We start from the raw sequence: 16,571 nt of genomic DNA on the forward strand, positions 1-16,571 counted from the left end.
ATGGGTACTCAGTCTGCTTTTCTCTAGTCCTCCGGAACCTCCCCATTCTCTATCAATTAAAAACAAATTAGAATTTCTGGTAAATTTGTTAGTTAATGCTAAATTTCTTGAGCAACCTTAACACTTATCATCAAAGAACTGTTTGAAAATATTCAAGTATTCCAAGTAGGGGCTCAATCTGCAAAGTTTTAGCATCACAGGTAGTTCTTACTGTCAAGAGATGCCCCGTAAGGATTACTCAGATGAAAATGTTTATGTTTCTTCTTAAAGACAAACTTTTAAAGCATTTCAGTATCTCAGCCATTGTAACATCATCACTGATTTGCATGGAAGTTGTTCAGTTATCATTATATTTCACATTAATAGCTGGGATTCATCCCTGCAGGGAGCAGGCAGATCAGACTGGTGGATGGGGCAGGTCGCTGTGCCGGGAGAGTGGAGATTTATTACAATGGCACCTGGGGAACAGTCTGTGATGATGCCTGGGACCTACCAGACTCCAACGTTGTTTGCAAACAACTGGGATGTGGACACGCCATCAATGCAACTGTCTCTGCTCATTATGGGCCAGGATCTGGGCAAATCTGGCTGGATGATGTGAACTGCTCTGGAAACGAATCCGATCTCTGGGCCTGTCCTTCCAGAGGCTGGGGCCAGCACAACTGCAGACACAAAGAGGATGCAGGCGTTCTCTGCTCAGGTCTGTTCTTTGAATGCTCCTGTGAGTCTGGTCAGCAGGGGACTTAATGAAGCATAGGGGTGTTTGAGCAGTGAGCCAACGATGACAGAAAGTTTATCTCCTTTCTCTTTCTCCCCCACCTACCCACCTGCAGTGCTCACCATTAAAAAGCCAGAATTGCCAACAGCTAATACTAAGGGGGGCTGGAAATGTCACATTATTTCCTTAGCCTTAGAACATGGAGTAATTTGTGAATCTTGGGTACCGCTGTGTGTCACTGTTGGTAAATGGTGTCTTTTAAATAACAATTCCAGTGCTCATGGGCCTGTCACTGGTCTCTGGAAGAATCTCTCTGATTCCTCAGATGAATCTTGCTGCTGTAGAAGAATGGGCAGGTTTGTTAGTGATCTCTGGGATTTCAGCCTTCACACCCCAGTGTGTGTCACACTCAGAAAACCTCACACCCAACCTGTGCATTTCCTCCTAGAGTTCATGGATCTGAGGCTGGTGGATGGCAGTGACTGTGCTGGGCGGCTGGAGGTTTTCTACAGTGGCAGTTGGGGCAGTGTTTGCAGCAGTCCTATGGATGCAGTCACCATGGCGCTTATATGCAAACACTTGGACTGTGGAGATGCAGGGACTCTTTTGAATGACTCTCCACATGGAAGCGGCTCTGGCCCCACCTGGGTGGATGGTGTTCGGTGCAATGAGAAGCACAGCTCCCTGTGGCAATGCTCATCAGACCCTTGGAAACCACAGTCGTGTAGCAGAGCAGAAGAAACCCACCTCTCCTGCCAAGGTAAATAGCAAACACACACACACACACACTCTCTCAGTGGTCAGTTCTAGGTCACTGAAAGGTTTTCATATAATTATTGCACTTTGTTACTCTTCACTAGTTTTTTTATTAGATACATACACATCTATGTATCTGTAGGACGGGCTCCTGCCCGGTCCAGCTCGCTGTGGGAATGTCGGCCCCCAGGCAGGGTCAGACCCGGCCCCCAGGAAACCACAGTCGTGTAGCAGAGCAGAAGAAACCCACCTGCTCCTGCCAAGGTAAATAGCAAATGGACACACACACACACACACACACAGCCTCTGGCTGGTCAGGTCTAGGTCACTGAAAGGGTTTCATATAATTATTGCAGTTTGTTACTCTTCACTAGGTGGCTTTTGCGGGCCTGAGGCTGGGCCCAGTATTAGACACATACACATCTATGTATCAATATATATATTTAATGTTCTCAGCAATGATACAATCTTCTTTTCAGTGTCTGAGGTTCCAGAAATGGTCATGTGGTCTGTTAATAACCAACATGGAAATCGTTATTAAAAAAACATACATTTCGCAGCACCATCAGTTAGGGCCTAATCCAACACCCAATGATGTCACCAAATCATAGATTTTTAAGTCTCTTCAAGGCTGTTATGATCTTCTAATCTGACCCCTGCATGTGAAAAGCCATAAAATTCCTGCATAAAGCCCGTCAATTCTAGATGAGCTAGAGCATTTATTTTGAAAAACATCCAGTCTTGATTTAATGACTTTCAGTGACAGGGAAGCTCCCACATCCTTTGGTAAATAATTTCAATAGTTAATTACCATCATTGTTTAAAAATGTGCCTTATTTCCATTCTGAATTTGTCTAGCTGCACCTCGCAGCCTTAGACCGTGTTATGCCTTTGACTACTAGATTGAAGAGCCATGTACTATCAGAAATCTCTTCAGGTAGGTACATACATACCTGAAGAAATTCTAAGCCCTTCACAACCCTTGTTTTAAGCAGTTCCTCAAAGCAATGCTTACACTGAAAAACTTGGGATCAGAACCTGGATCTCTAATACAGAAAACTCACCCCACACACACAGCAACACGGCCTTTCATGAAAGTATTATTATCCTCATTTCACAGACAGGGAACGAAGACCCAGAGAGATGAAGTACCCCAAGGTGTCTGTAAGAGGAGCAGGAAGTGAACTGAAATCTCTTGAGTTCTAGTCCAATGCCTTAACCCCAAGACCATCCTTTTTCACATTGTGCCATCAGTGGGCATTGAATCAGGCCCTTGTAGAGAGCCAGGAAGAGTTATCCATCAAAGAACATCATTACTGTGCCTTTAGGGTCAAACATCCTACAGGGAATAACTATCAGAGGTCTGGGCTGTGAAGCTCATCTCTAGGCTGTGTCTGAAGTATTATTTATGTTACTGGAACACCTAAATTCCCCAAACGCCTCATTGCCCCAGGCACTATCAAAACGCAAATCGCGGGATCCCGGCCAGAAGGAGCACAGGCAACGCGTGTCTTTCATTTGGGGCGGCTGCACCCAGGAGTGGCAGAAGGTCCCTAGGTGTGGGGGGGCCACTGGTGCCCCGAGTGCAGCTGCAGTCCTAGCTCTGACCCTCTCCTCTGATGCCCCACCAGCGCTCTGCCTGTACTTCGTCCCTGCTCTGCCCCGAGGCCCTGCCCCTGCTCAGCCTCTTCCCCCAAAGCCCTGCCCCACCCACTCTACCTCTTCCCCCATGTCAGGGCCGCTGGAAGAAGGCCACCTTTATAATGTGGGGGGCATAGCCTTAAGGCAACTTCTTCCAGCCTTAAGGGTGAGTGACAAGGGGTGCAGAGCAGCAAGTGGTAGAAAGGGCCTGGGGGGAAGAGGTGGAGCAAGGGTGGGGCCTCAAGGGAACAGGTGGAGTGGGGGCAGGGCCTCGGAGGGAGGGGCAGAGCAGGGCGGGGCCACAGTCTGGGTGCTGGTGGCCCCCCCACTTCTATGGAGCTTGCGAAGGTCTCCAAAGGGATGCAACCCACGTTTGGCATTTCCCCCTGCATAGCCAGCCTTTTTTATTCTGGGGAGGCTCTTTAATGGGCCACCCAAGATAAAGAGTTCACAGCTGAGATAGTTGAGAGGAGTGGGAGGGGAAACAGAGGCACGGAGAGGTGAAGTAACTTGCCCAAGGTCACACAGCAGGTCTGCTGCAGAGACAGAAATAGAGCCCCAGTCTTTTGAGTCCTATTGCAGTGCCATAACCACTGCAACACACTGCCTCTCCGTGTGGGGAAATTCAGTCCTGTGGCTCCTGTAATGCCCCCTCTCAATATTACCAGCCCTTTTCTATTGGTTCCGGCGCTAATGAGGGTGAGTTTCAGTTCAGGTGTCTATTTACACTCCAGCCTCTGGGCAGTGGATTCAGGGGTGTTGTCTGCAGGGATAACTAGAGTAGACTCAGATACTGTCTTGCCAGTTACATAAAGACACACACCTGCCAGCAGGGAGCTGCTTAAAGACTGTGAAATCCACAGTAACAGCTCAGTAGCTAATTAATTATTCAGTATCTCAGATTTGGGCTTTAAGCCAATTTGTAAAGTGCAGTCACTAGCCATATGAAATAGCAATAAACCCTACGTAACCTGCGTCTCACGTGCTGGCCTGTGCATTCACCTCCGTGTTTATCTCCATAGGAAGGAAAGGGAAACCACCGCAGATCTCGTTTGTCGAATGTCCGAACTCTACGAGCTGCACAGGTATCTCTGCTTCTCTGTGTCTCCCTGTTGGTCCGTAAGGACTTTCCCAGCTGTCCCAGTGACATGTGAGGTTTCTGCATTTCCAGACAAGGAGAAGTTACGTGTCGTGGGAGGAGAGGACAGCTGCTCGGGGAGAGTGGAGATCTGGCACCGGGGCTCCTGGGGAACAGTTTGTGATGACTCCTGGGACCTGGCAGACGCTAACGTTGTGTGTAAACAACTGGGCTGTGGATCTGCCGTATCTGTCCCGGGCAAGGCTGCATTTGGGGAGAGGACTGGTCCCATCTGGGTGGAGAAGGTGAACTGCAGAGGGACAGAGTCATCTCTCTGGGACTGTCCTGCCACGCCCTGGGGTGAGAGCAACTGTGGTCATAAGGAAGATGCTGCCGTGAATTGCTCGGGTGAGTGACGGGATGTTTCTGCCACGTGCTGTAATTATCTGGGAGGAGGATGGATCCGCCTGCCCCCCACTACCCACTTAGTCACAGACCAGGCCCTCCCATCCCCTGTGTGCAGGAGCATCATGGATGCTGTGGGGTGGAACCTTTATTGGTGCATATTGATTAAGGCATCAACCCACATGGCCCCTGCATTCATCCCAGGCCCCACTGCTGGTGTGTTCCTAGAGTCCTTGGAATGAGGGACTTGGACCGTAAGTCACTAACATACAGACCCAGTGCTGCTGGGAGGGAGGATGTGGGAATCAGAACAGGTGACAACTGGAGACCCCATGGACTTATTCCTCCTGGTAACAAAACTTCTTCCCCCTGCCCCTCGCTCCAGACTCCAACTCTCCTCCTTTCCCTTTGCAGGTGTGACAGAGACGACAGCATCACCGACTAGAACAGGTAAAACATCCCCCTCCTCCCTTCAAGGGTTAAATTTACCTGGTGCTGGGTCACAGAGGGATGGAATCATAGATGATTTGAGTTGGAAGGGACCTCAGGAGGTTCTCTAGTCCAACCCCCGCTCAAAGCAGAGCCAACCCTGACTAGATCATCCCAGCCAGGGCTTTGTCAAGCTGAGCCTTAAAAACCTGTAAAGATGGAGATTCCACCACCTCCCTAGGTAACCCATTCCAGTGCTTCACCACCCTTCTGGTGAAATAGTTTTTTCTAATATCCAACCTAGACCTCCCCCACTGCAACTTAAAACCATTTGCTCCTTGTTCTGTCATCTGCCACCACTGTGAACAGCCTAGCTCCATCCTTTCTGGAGCTTCCCTTCAGGTAGTTAAAGGCTGATATCAAGTCCCCCCTCATTCTTCTCTTCTGCAGATTATACAAGCCTAGTTCCCTCAGCCTCTTATCATAAGTCATCTGCTCCAGCCCCCTAATCATTTTTGTTGTCCCCCATTGGACTCTCTCCAATTTGTCCACATCCTTTCTGAGCTGCAGACTGCAGCCTGAGGGAAGGAGCTCCTTTCCCTGGCCAGTGAAATCGAAGGGGGAATGACCCAGGGGTGGGAGCTGCAGGCAGTACAAAGGGAGCTATTCCTGTCTGCTGGCTCTAGCTGTCGGGGCTGGGCCCATGATTTAAACAGCAGCCTGTGAGCTGTCGCCATGGTGCATAGACTGTGTCCCAGCCCGTTACCTGCTGTCCTGGGCCGTGCAATGAGTGACTGGGGAGCTCCCCGGAGCTCTCCTGCCTCTCACAGAATAATCTCTCTCTGTTGTATGTTCATTTCCATCCAGCTGCTCCGCATGGGAGAGTCACGGTGCCCGTGGTCGTCTGCATTATCCTGGGGGCCCTGCTCTGCTTCGTCTTAATAGTTCTGGGTGCGCAGGTGCGAAGCGCCAGGGCCCAGCGCATAGGTGGGTCCCGATTGGTGCCACTGTGTGAAATGCCTCGGCAGTAGCAGCGGTGCTGCAGGGTGTCAGTGAGGGCGTTACCGGGCCAGGAGGGGTGGCCAAGAGTGCCTGTTAACTCCTCTTTTATTTGATATTTCATTAACTGTCTGGCAGAGGAACAGCCCTGCCATGAAATCTGGAGATGATGCTAACTAGGGAGCATCCCAGTTTCAGGGAAACTTCACCTGTATTCCCCCCCGTGGTCCATTCCAGGAGTGCCTAGTCAGGCCGTAGGTCTCCAGCCATCCCGTCTCTGCATATGACGTCCTGTCCCAGCCCTTCTGACCAGGGGGTTTGAAGGCTGCACAGCCCCTGCCTTACACTGTGAGATCCCCAGGAGTCAGCCTGCCTAAAGGCCAGCCCCCGCACTGTGCTTGTTTCTCCCCAAGGGCTCTGAGCAGTGCATTGCCAGCAATTACTAGTTACCACCCAGCTCTGTCTCAGCACTTTACACTGTATTCTTAGGAAAAAGCATCACAGAGAAAACATTTAAAAAACACACTAGAATATCTAATGGTGCCTTCCTGCCTTAAACTCTATAGGGAAAAAAAGTTTCATCAGCATTTTGCATATGGGGCCAAACACCAGCATGAGGGGAAGAAATATTTAAGCTGTTCCAAAGGGGAATAACCGTGAATAATGGGTTGAGATTAAAAACTGAACATTTAGGCTGAATGTGAAAAATCTTCCTGACAGTGAACTAGCCTGTGGAACCTTTATCAAAGGGATGTAGTGGAAAGGAACGTCCTCGCCCTCACCTGGGACATTTAAATCTAGCCTGGACAGAGCAGTAGGAATGTGCTTTTGGGACCAGTTCAGCACTGGCCCCAGGGGAAAGGAGTGGATGATCTCATCGTATTTCCCATCTCTGGTTGCAATGACCTATGCAAACACTGCACTTTGTTTTCAGGTTCCAGGAGACCTTTGGATCCCTTCTCTGAGGCTGTGTATGAGGAGATTGAATATAACCTGATGAGAGAGAAGAAGGAGATGTTCAGTCGCTCAGGTCTGTGTGTCTCAATCCTAACAGGGAACAAATATTTAACGCACTTTCCATTCTGTGACCCTGACCCAGAGCTAAATCACTGCAGATCCAGGACTGTGATCTTGTGATTGGAGCTGGGGGTAATGTTTGGTTGCACAAAAATTAGGTGAATATTATGTATGCACAGGTGCCACTGAAGTTTTATGAAGGGGAAGTCACTCACCAGAGGCACTGCCGTTAGCACCCACCAGTTCTTGTCTAGGAGAAAGAGATTTTACTCAGGGTTCAGTACAGCTTCCACCTTGCTAGCTGGCAGTCCATCTACAGTTCTGTTTTTCCTGAAAAACAAAATTCAAGAATTTATTGTTGCTGCTGACTCAGTGATCACAAATATACAACCTGAAAAATACAGACTCAGAGATACCGAAACATTTTACAAATTCATGTTGATTTCACCAAACTGTTCCAAACACACACACACACACACACACACACACACACGAAAACAAATTTGGTTTGTTTCAACATTTTCTAAACAAAACATTTTGTTTTTTCAATTTGAAATGACTTTGATTTAGAAATTTCCTTTAATTTTATTTTTAAAAAGTTAAATAGCATTTGGATAAATCGCAAACTGTTTCATTCAATACGAATTTTTCTCTTTTTTTTTTACTTTGACTTTGCAAAAAAAAATTAAAAAGTCATTTTTGGCTGAACACAAAATCATTTAAATTTTTTTTTTACAATCTCCAGCAAACCAAAAATTCTGTTTCTCACCCAGCTTTAGCTGTGAATGCTGCAGGAGCTGGGTCTGTGCTGAGAACAGCAGTTACTCATGTCGACCAATGAAAATGGGCTTCCTCCCCACCACACTCTGCAAGTCCCAGTTCTAGGGACAGTTAATGTCACTCTGCCCCTCCTGCAGCCTTGGAGTGTGACCTGTTAAGAATCAGGAAAGTGATTGTCGGGGGTCAGGCTAAACTATCATTTGAAAATCATTTTGGAAAATTGGTTCAGGAGATGTTTTCTGTCCCCCTGCCACCGCAGTGCCTGGTCTGCTGGGTGGGGTCCCTCCTGCCCCCAGAGCAGAGAGATCAGCCCAGGAGAGTGTCATGACTTTGAGTCACGACCCTTTTATCCTCTGTGCCGTTTTGTCTCACTGTCAGATGGGAACATCCTGCCCAAGGGCTGTGCTGTGCTGTGGCTCTGGGAACATGCTCAGGCCATCCCCCAGCACCACTGTCAAGATGGTTAGAGTGAATCACAAGCTCTGCTCTAGAACCTGTCTTGGCCGATGTCAAGGTCTCCAGCCCTGGCTCATGTGCATGAGTACCAACCTCAAGGCCAACTGTGAAGAAGCAGGGCACAAACCCCAAACTGGCTGTCAATTCTATACTTAGATTTCACCCATCAAGCATCAAGTGTAAATGCCTCGGGCACTATTACAGCCTCACCATGGAGTCACAGACAGTCCCCTTGGGTGCTCTGATCTATCCTGTCACCTAGGCAAGCTTTCCTTTGTGATAGATAGTCCCTTACACCAAAAATCACAACAGTGTTCAGGTCACTCCCAGTCCCAAAGGACCAGTCACTTACCCCAGGTCAATTGCACCTTAGATCTCACACCAAGGACGCTCGTAGCCAATCCTGTAATAAACTATCTAAGGATTTATTCACTAGGAAAAGAAATGAGAGTTATTTCCAAGGTTAAAGCAGGTAAACAAGCACACACAGATAAGTCTGGTCTATCAGTGTCTTGGCCTAATCAGGAAACAACAGGGAGAGCTGATCCACTAATTAATGAGGGAGGTGGGTATTTACCCTTAAGAAGGAGCAGTCCCCTCTGTGACTGAGGAGGCCAGGACCACTGTGGAACTGTCCTGGATCTATAGCCAGAGACGAGTCCTTCACTCACCCACAGGGGAATGGGAATTCCCAGCATCTTTCAGGTCAGACTGTAGCATCTCCTGTCACTTTTACCACATTTTGTGTCAGACTCTTCTGGCTCAGAGCTGCTGTGATGCAGCATCTTCTCTGGAAGGAGGACTAGACTGAGACCAGAAATCCTGATACAGGGCCCAGTTGTGTTTCCAGGCCCACAGTTCTGCTGTTCTCACCATGATGAATTTCTGTTTCTCGTCTCTCCAGTTTCCTATTCAGTGACAAAGCTGCAGTATGACACCGGGGACAGCGAGGGGGAAAACGATCCCGGATCAGAACAAGGTAATGGGGGAAGGGCACAGGAGGGATGAATGGACTATCAGATAGATAGTGATCAATGGCTCAGTGTCTAGTTGGCAGCTGGTAATAAGTGGACTTCCCCAGATGTCGGTGCTCAAGCCAGTTTTGTTCAACATCTTCATTAATGATCTGGAAGATGGGAGGAATTGTATCCTCAGCAAGTTTGCAGCTGACACTAAGATGGGGGGTGTGGTAGATACGCTGGAGAGTAGGGATAGGATACAGAGTGACCTAAACAAATTGGAGGACTGGGCCAAAAGAAATCTGACAAGATTCAACAAGGACAAGTTCAGAGTTTCCACACTTAGGATGGAGGAATCCCATGCACAGCTACAGACCGGAAACCGAGTGCCTAAGCAGCAGTTCTGCAGAAAAGGACCTGGGTGTTTCCCTGGACAAGATGCTGGATATGAGTCAGCAGTGTGCCCTTATTGCCAAGAAGGCTAACAGCATATTGGGCTGCATTCACAGGAGCATTGCAAACAGATTGTGGGAAGTAATAATTTCGCTCTGTTTGTGTCCAGTTATGGGCCCCCCACTGCAGAAAGAAAGTGGACAAATTGGGGAGGTCCAGAGGAGGGCAACAAAAATGATTAGGCGCCTGGAGCACATGACTTAAGAGGAGAGGCTGCAGGAATTAGGCCTGTTTAGTCTGACAGAACAGAAGAATGAGGAGGAATTTGATAGCAACCTTTAACTACCTGAAGAGTAGGAGGATGGAGCTAGGCTGTTCTCAGTGGTGGCAGATGACAGAACTAGGAGCAATGGTCTCAAGATGCAGTGAGGGAGGTCTAGGTTGGATATTAGGAAACTCTTTTTCATTAGGTGCGTGCTGAAGCACTGGAATAGGTTACCTAGGGCAGTTGTGGAATCTCCATCCTTGGAGGTTTTTAAGGCCTGGCTTAGCAAAGCCCTGGCTGGGATGATTTAGTTGGGGTTGGTCCTGCTTTAAGCAGGGGATTGGACTAGATGACCTCCTGAGGTCCCTTCCAACACTATTATTCTAAGATTCCATGACAGACTCAGTTCGATTACGATACTTGTGGTGACACGGGCTGAGTGTGGTGTTTGCTGTTCTAGAGGGAGCTTCCCCTGGGGGATCTCAGTTGGATTATGATAACGTGGAGGAGGCTCCCTTGAACGACATCCCCCAGACATTGGATGACATCCCCCAAACTCTTGACGATCGAGGTGAGCAGTGAATCCCCCTCCTGGGAGCAACGTTACCCTATTGAAATAACTAAATGTATTTCCCAGTGGTGCATTACAAGAGCTGTGTGGAGGACCAGGTGTAGGGAAGCATGTGATGTCCTAGGTCGTGACACAGACCCATTGCAGGGACGGAAGGAGCAGTTCGCACAGGAGCTGCCCACGCTGTACCTGGCTCAGGTCACTGCTCTGTGACCTCACTGCCAGGAGCACTAAGGTTACTCACGATTTGTAAAGACAACACACTGAAGCAGAGACCTCTGCAGTGCAGCAATGTTCCCTGCCAGCCTTTCCTGGCCTGTGGCTATTGCAGCTTATACACATCAGTTTCAGACACGCTGTGATGGGGTGGGTGGGACATACAGATACGACACCCAAAGGCCCATCGCTCACCCTTATTAGGTAGCTCAGCTCCCAGTGCTGTCAGTGTGTTGGAGACGGATGGCAGATTATGAGGTAAACTTTAGCAGGAGAAGGCATTGAAAAGATGTTTTAAAACAATGTCAAGTTTTGGAAGCTGGGGACAAACTCTCTGGACAATTCCATTTCTATTTCTAATGATCAGAACAAAAGGCCTTGTGGAGCGATTCCGCTGGACTAGATCCCAGTCACCTCTTTCTAGAACTCCCCCTCGTCATCTGCCAGCCCAGGATCCTCACAATCAAATAAACGTGATATGTAAAATCCCTCTGAGACTGAGAGTTGCAGAGAAAGGCTCCCCTTACTGCCTCGAAGGTGGAAGTTAAGTGCAAAGGGAGCCCCAGAGATCGGTGTAGCTGGGATAGCTGCAGCTCATAGTTCACCATGAATATTCTCTTAATCATTTCACATCTTCACTGCAGGTGCCTCTGCCCTGCCTGCAGATGTCACAGGGGATGGTTTTGATGATGCCAGAGAAGTGTCTGACCCTGAAAATGGCTCTGTTTGGCAGCAGAATGATGAGGAAAGCCCTGGGACGAGTGACAGGAACAGGGATTCCCACACAGGTGAGTGGAGAACTGTTTGCACTTCACGGTTTCTCTCCAGAATGGGATGGCTGGAAATGTGGGTTACACAGGAAGGGAACAACCCTGGCCAAGCCGATGCCTGTGAGAAAAACTCTCCTTCTCTTCATTCCCTCAGTGACTCGATGGTGTCAGGAAAAGCAGGGTCCTCGCTGTGCGGTACTTAGTGGTGAAATCAGCAAGATACCTGGGATCCCTCAGTCTCTAGGTGTAAATCCTGGGATGGCTGCCCACACCCTTGATGTCCTGGATTCCCAGCCATTTACTGCATGTGTGTCCTTTGGGGAGAATCTTATAAACCAAAGTCCTGCTCCCGCTGTGCAAATGTTAAAGAGCTGAGACACTTTCTGTAAAACTGGGCCTTGTCCATTATCCATGGCCATAATCTCCACTCACCGTTGTGTCATGAGGAGAGACACCATCATTAAGCTCAGAGGAAATGGAGTGGTGATGAAATGGGCATTGCTTAGTACTTGATAAGAATATGTTTTGGTTATTGTTAGGGCAGCGTGAATTTTAGGATGTCCTTAACTAAGAGCTTCCTGCTTGTAAGAGTTTGGGCTTTGAACATGAAGTGACAGGTAAATACACTTGTCACTTGGCAACTTTAACTGGCCTGAAAACCAAAGATTTTATTTCCAGAACATGCACAGAGCTGAGAGATTAGAACTTGTCATGGACCCTATCAGAAGAATGAGGAGGGAACATTTCCTAACCCATACTATAAAGTGCAATCCACTCTTGCTGTGCGGCCACACATAATCATAGAAGGGATCCACTGACTGTATGTCTCCCTTGGTATTTTCAGGTTGGCATCTGCATTCACTAAGGAGTGAAGGCATCTCTGGGATGGAGAAGGAAACCCAGTTCCTGTCTCCTGGAGACACAGATTATGATGATATGGGACATGGTGACTGAGGGATCAGTATCAGAACAATTTGATTGGACCAAATAAGCTTGTGATGATCTAAACGCTTGTCCTCTTTCTCTCAGAAAAGCTCCCTCTGCTATGATGCCCCATAGACAGTCCCTGCCAGGTGGATAGACACAGCAGGTGTTTTATTAGGGTTTGTGTGAAGTTGCAGGAAATACAACTGTGAGTGGGAAAAGGTTCAGAAATTTCCTCTGCGTAATTTCCCACTGATCGGATGGGGTACAAGTTTCCTGACTTTTATCCCTGTAATGTTTTCAGCTTGAATTTGTGCCTTTTTCTTAATAAATCTTTTCTGAAAATCTGCCCAGCTGTGTACGTTTTTCTTGCCAGATGAACTGAGCAGTTTCCAGGGCTCATCACTGGGAGAGGCTGAGATTGAACAAATCCCAGAGACAAGGATGGGCCACCACTGGGCATGGCAGGCTGATTGATGGTGTGAGGGTTTAAGTGGAAAGTTCAGAGGCATGTGGTGAAAATTAGCAACCAGCAAGAGAACATTCGGAGATGACCAAGAAGGTTGTTTCTAAACCTAATTTAGACTTGAAACTTTCATTGACTCCAAGGAGATAAATGGGAAATTCTCCCTGGGTGATTCACACCTGAAATTTAACCAATGCTGAACAGAATTCCCTGTTAGTTATAAATACAGAGCATAAATATTTTGCCTACGATGATAAACACATTTTATAAATAATAGTGACAAGGGGAGGGTCAATCTGAGTCTGGTTTTCCACTGAACCAATACGGCTGCAAAAAGTGACAAGTCAATGACTTGTTATGGGAAACCCCAGTACAACCGCTCGTGTTCATGCAGTGGGATGTTCATTTCCATGGCAATCTACAGATAAGAGTTTAAAATGAATGCTGAGCTGAGCACTGAGCAGTGGAGAAACCAGAAAAGTGTTCTCCAGATGAACGCTCAGTGAAATCAGTGCCAAGACACAAGCAAAGTACATCTCAATTTCCCAGACATGGCTTTCTTTTCAATTCCCTGCCATTGCAGGGGCCTCAGATATTGGTGCACCTCGGTCCTTCCTCTTCTCTGCCTGTGACACACAATAGTTCAGTCTCCTGAGGGCTCTGAGGCTCTGGTCTAATCCAGGTTGTGGCTCAGTGCAGGGTGACTTTGGTGGCCTGTGTTGTGTATGGGGGTTACACTGGGTTATTTCATTGTCTCCATTGGTCTTAAAATCTGCACATCTATGTTATGGCTGCAGAGTTGCAGTGTCTGATCTGTGGTCACTCGTTCCAACCTAGTCATCTCCTCGTACATGGGGAACGGTAGCTGCAGCGAAAGGCAATAGGTTGTTGGTGGGAGTAACGTTGGGGGCAGTCTCTAGAGACGGGAAACAAATCCTCTCCCAACACCACTAACTGCTGCACATCAGGTCTCTGGCCGTAGAGGAGCCAGGCCAGCACCCCATGGAAAGGAACAGGGGGCATGGAAACACCCAGGCGGGGAAGTTGCGTGTTTCAGCCATGTTGGCGTGTGGGTACCAGCTCAAACACGTGCACTGTAGCAGAGCCAGTTCAAGATGTAAAAACACCGATATACTCCCTGGAAGATCTGTACGTACCCCCAGGGACACACGTACCCCTGCCTGCCTGAGAACCACTGCACTGAAAGATCTGCCAGAGCAGCTAGAGCAGCTTCTCCTCTCTCCCCCAGACCGCTCTGCGAGGCGGGGCACACAGGGGAGCTGATTCTCAGGGCTGCTGCAGCCTGAGCTGTCCTGGCTTCCAGCTCCCTAAAGCAGGGGTTGAATCCTTTCCCAGGAGACCCCTCTGCTGCTAGCATGGCTCCTGTGTCCTGGCGCTTGGAGTGTGTGTGGGAAGAAAACATTGCAGTGTTGCCAATGCTCATGATTATATAGTCCCAGCTCCTGGAGTCCAGAGACTGCATGAGAGTCTCAGCCTTCATTTAAACACAGCGATGGTCTAGCCCTCGTGGTTCTGGAGAGAAGCTGGAACACCGAGAGGCCACTGAAAGGCTCCGACACAGAAGGCAAAGGACAAGAACCCAAACTATTGTTTTAAAACATCTCATGATTTGTAAGCCAGTCTCATGATTCTGGGACCTGACCCGGGATGTTTGAACTCTTGAAGTTTGCAAAATGGAGACCAGTCCAAGACAGGCTTGAGCTGCGTATCGTGTCCATGGGGCGTGTCTTGCTAGAGTAACTGCACACCGCAATCTATTGCAGGGCTTACTGTAGGCCTCTGAGGCCTGCTCCCACCGTCTCTCTTCTAGCAGCAACCCTGCTGTTTTCTTTCTTTCTGCAGATTTTCTCCCTTGTAGATTTCACAATCTTTTGACTCGCTCTGGTTCTGCCTGCAGATAGGCCTCTGTGGTGAGGCAGACAATACCCAATACACAAATGGCCTGACAGGGAGATAGGTGAACCCTGCTTGAAGGGAACATTTCTGCGGTATGTTAGCTCCAAAACCATATTTTCAGTATTTCTCTCTAGCTTTCCCAAGGTCACACTGTGCTCACTCACAGGCTACTGCTTGGCTCTTTTGTCTTTGCCTCTCCCTCTGTTCTTGTCTGTTCTCAGTTTCTGTATGAACTCTCTTCCCCCAACTCCCCTACCTAAAACAATATCCAGCTAAAAGCTCTTGGGTGGGTTCACAGACACTTTTTATCTCAGGTGGGTGCTTATGCTTACAGCTGTGTTAACTGCAGGGTGAGTTCACACTGATCTATCTCGGTGGGGTTTTAACTCAACCCATAACAAGGTTTCACCCTGCTCATTTCAGGGGCCTTCGGAACACCAAGCTACGTGATAAAGTCAGGCCAGAGGGCTGCACAAAGGCATACCAGGGCCGGAATGTGAGCCCTAAACGGCCAAACACCCTTTTTCCTGAAAGCAGGGGAGAGATGATTGCAGGGCAATTAGAGACACCTGGACCCAATGAAGGGCGAGTCCAGGTGCACTTAAACCCTGCCTTCCCTAGAGGGAGGGGGAGAAGCACAGCAGGAGGAAGCTACCAGAAGGCTGGTAGCAGCTGGAAGTGAACACCCACCCCACACCCCACCCCACCCCAGGAGACAGGGCTTCTCTGCAGGTACAGAAGGAGAAAACCCCTGGCCCCAGCCAGCAGAAGGAAGCTGGAGCAAGGTACCTCCAAGGGGAGACAGGGTTACTTGGGACTCCCTGGCCCACTACAAGGGGTTGAAGCGTGAGACCCACTAGGGAGAAGCTGACTGATTGCCACAGCTACTACAAATAGTAATACATAAATTGTCTCATTTTAAAGGGGTTTGAATGTTCTACAGCCCAGGCTGTCTGGCATATCTCAGTGCAGTGGCTTGTGCAAGTTTTCATGCTACAAACCTCCAATACAATATGGCACCACAGACACAGCATGGGGGTGCAATATCCGTCACATCCACTTTGTGAATTCTCAGAACTAGGCCCAACCCAGACAGATTTTCTGTGTGCCATCTACAAGGATGTCTGCAGCCATTGTCTGCTAAATTTCTAGTGTCTTCACCAAACCACAGAAGCCTTATTGGTTTATATGTCCTTGGTGGGCATTTAACCCTGCATTTCCCACAGGGCCTGTTCCAGGGTCTGTCCAGCTCTGCCCAGCTGCCTAGAAGATGTCCACCCCACCAGCTGCTGCTGGCTGGCAGGAGCAGCACTCCAAGGAGCTGGTTAACCCTGGTGTGAGCACAGCAAAGATCATGATTTCAGCAGCAGCTCCAGGAACATCCACCTCTGTGAGACCACGTCAAAGAGGCTGGCGGAGGGGGGCTTCCACTGGGCTGGTGGGCAGTGCAGGGAGACCATCAAGCCTCTGAAGCAGCTGTGCCACTAGCCATGGATACAAACTAGGCCTTTGCTGCTGCCTTGAGCACAGAGCCCACTGTTCCCTGTGCTACATTCCCGAACGTGGAGTGTCTCATTTTCACACTGCAGGAAGTGAGGAGGGGGTGGCCGTGCAGGAGAGCACGGTAGAGTCCCAGGAACAGACTCTGGAGCTGGAAGCCCACAATCAGCCTTCACAGCTGGGGGGTTTGAGCATATCGGTTTTCAAACTGTGGGGCTCACCCCTGGGGGGAAGGGCACGACAAGGTTATCAGGCAGCTGTGTGGACCTGATGGGTTGGTGAGAGCTCCTCTCACAGCTGGGTGTCCTGCT

The 16,571-nt window shown here is 48.8% G+C and overlaps 1 protein-coding gene and 2 long non-coding RNA genes across 3 annotated transcripts in view; all 3 read left to right on the top strand.

Moving 5' to 3' along the window:
• Positions 1 to 385: 385 nt before the first annotated feature.
• The window catches only part of LOC137165005 (antigen WC1.1-like), a gene marked incomplete at both ends in the record, with an annotated part of 49,704 nt that continues 33,518 nt past the window's right edge, over positions 386 to 16,571 (top strand). Inside the window, 2 exons of the mRNA XM_067566073.1 lie at positions 386 to 700; positions 1,167 to 1,478. Coding sequence (XP_067422174.1) covers positions 386 to 700; positions 1,167 to 1,478 — 627 coding nt within the window. The remainder of the gene's footprint in view (positions 701 to 1,166; positions 1,479 to 16,571) is intronic.
• Positions 4,476 to 6,016, top strand: LOC137165006 (uncharacterized). Its single transcript, XR_010923260.1, has 3 exons — positions 4,476 to 4,601; positions 5,013 to 5,048; positions 5,895 to 6,016. It is a non-coding gene; the product is annotated as an uncharacterized lncRNA (long non-coding RNA).
• Positions 15,506 to 16,564, top strand: LOC137165007 (uncharacterized). The gene is made up of 2 exons (XR_010923261.1): positions 15,506 to 15,545; positions 15,987 to 16,564. It is a non-coding gene; the product is annotated as an uncharacterized lncRNA (long non-coding RNA).

The sequence above is a fragment of the Emydura macquarii genome, unplaced genomic scaffold (assembly GCF_026122565.2).
Source record: "Emydura macquarii macquarii isolate MOO-44397 ecotype Brisbane River unplaced genomic scaffold, CSIRO-AGI_Emac_v2 contig_2731, whole genome shotgun sequence".
Classification (NCBI taxonomy): Eukaryota; Metazoa; Chordata; order Testudines; family Chelidae; genus Emydura; species Emydura macquarii.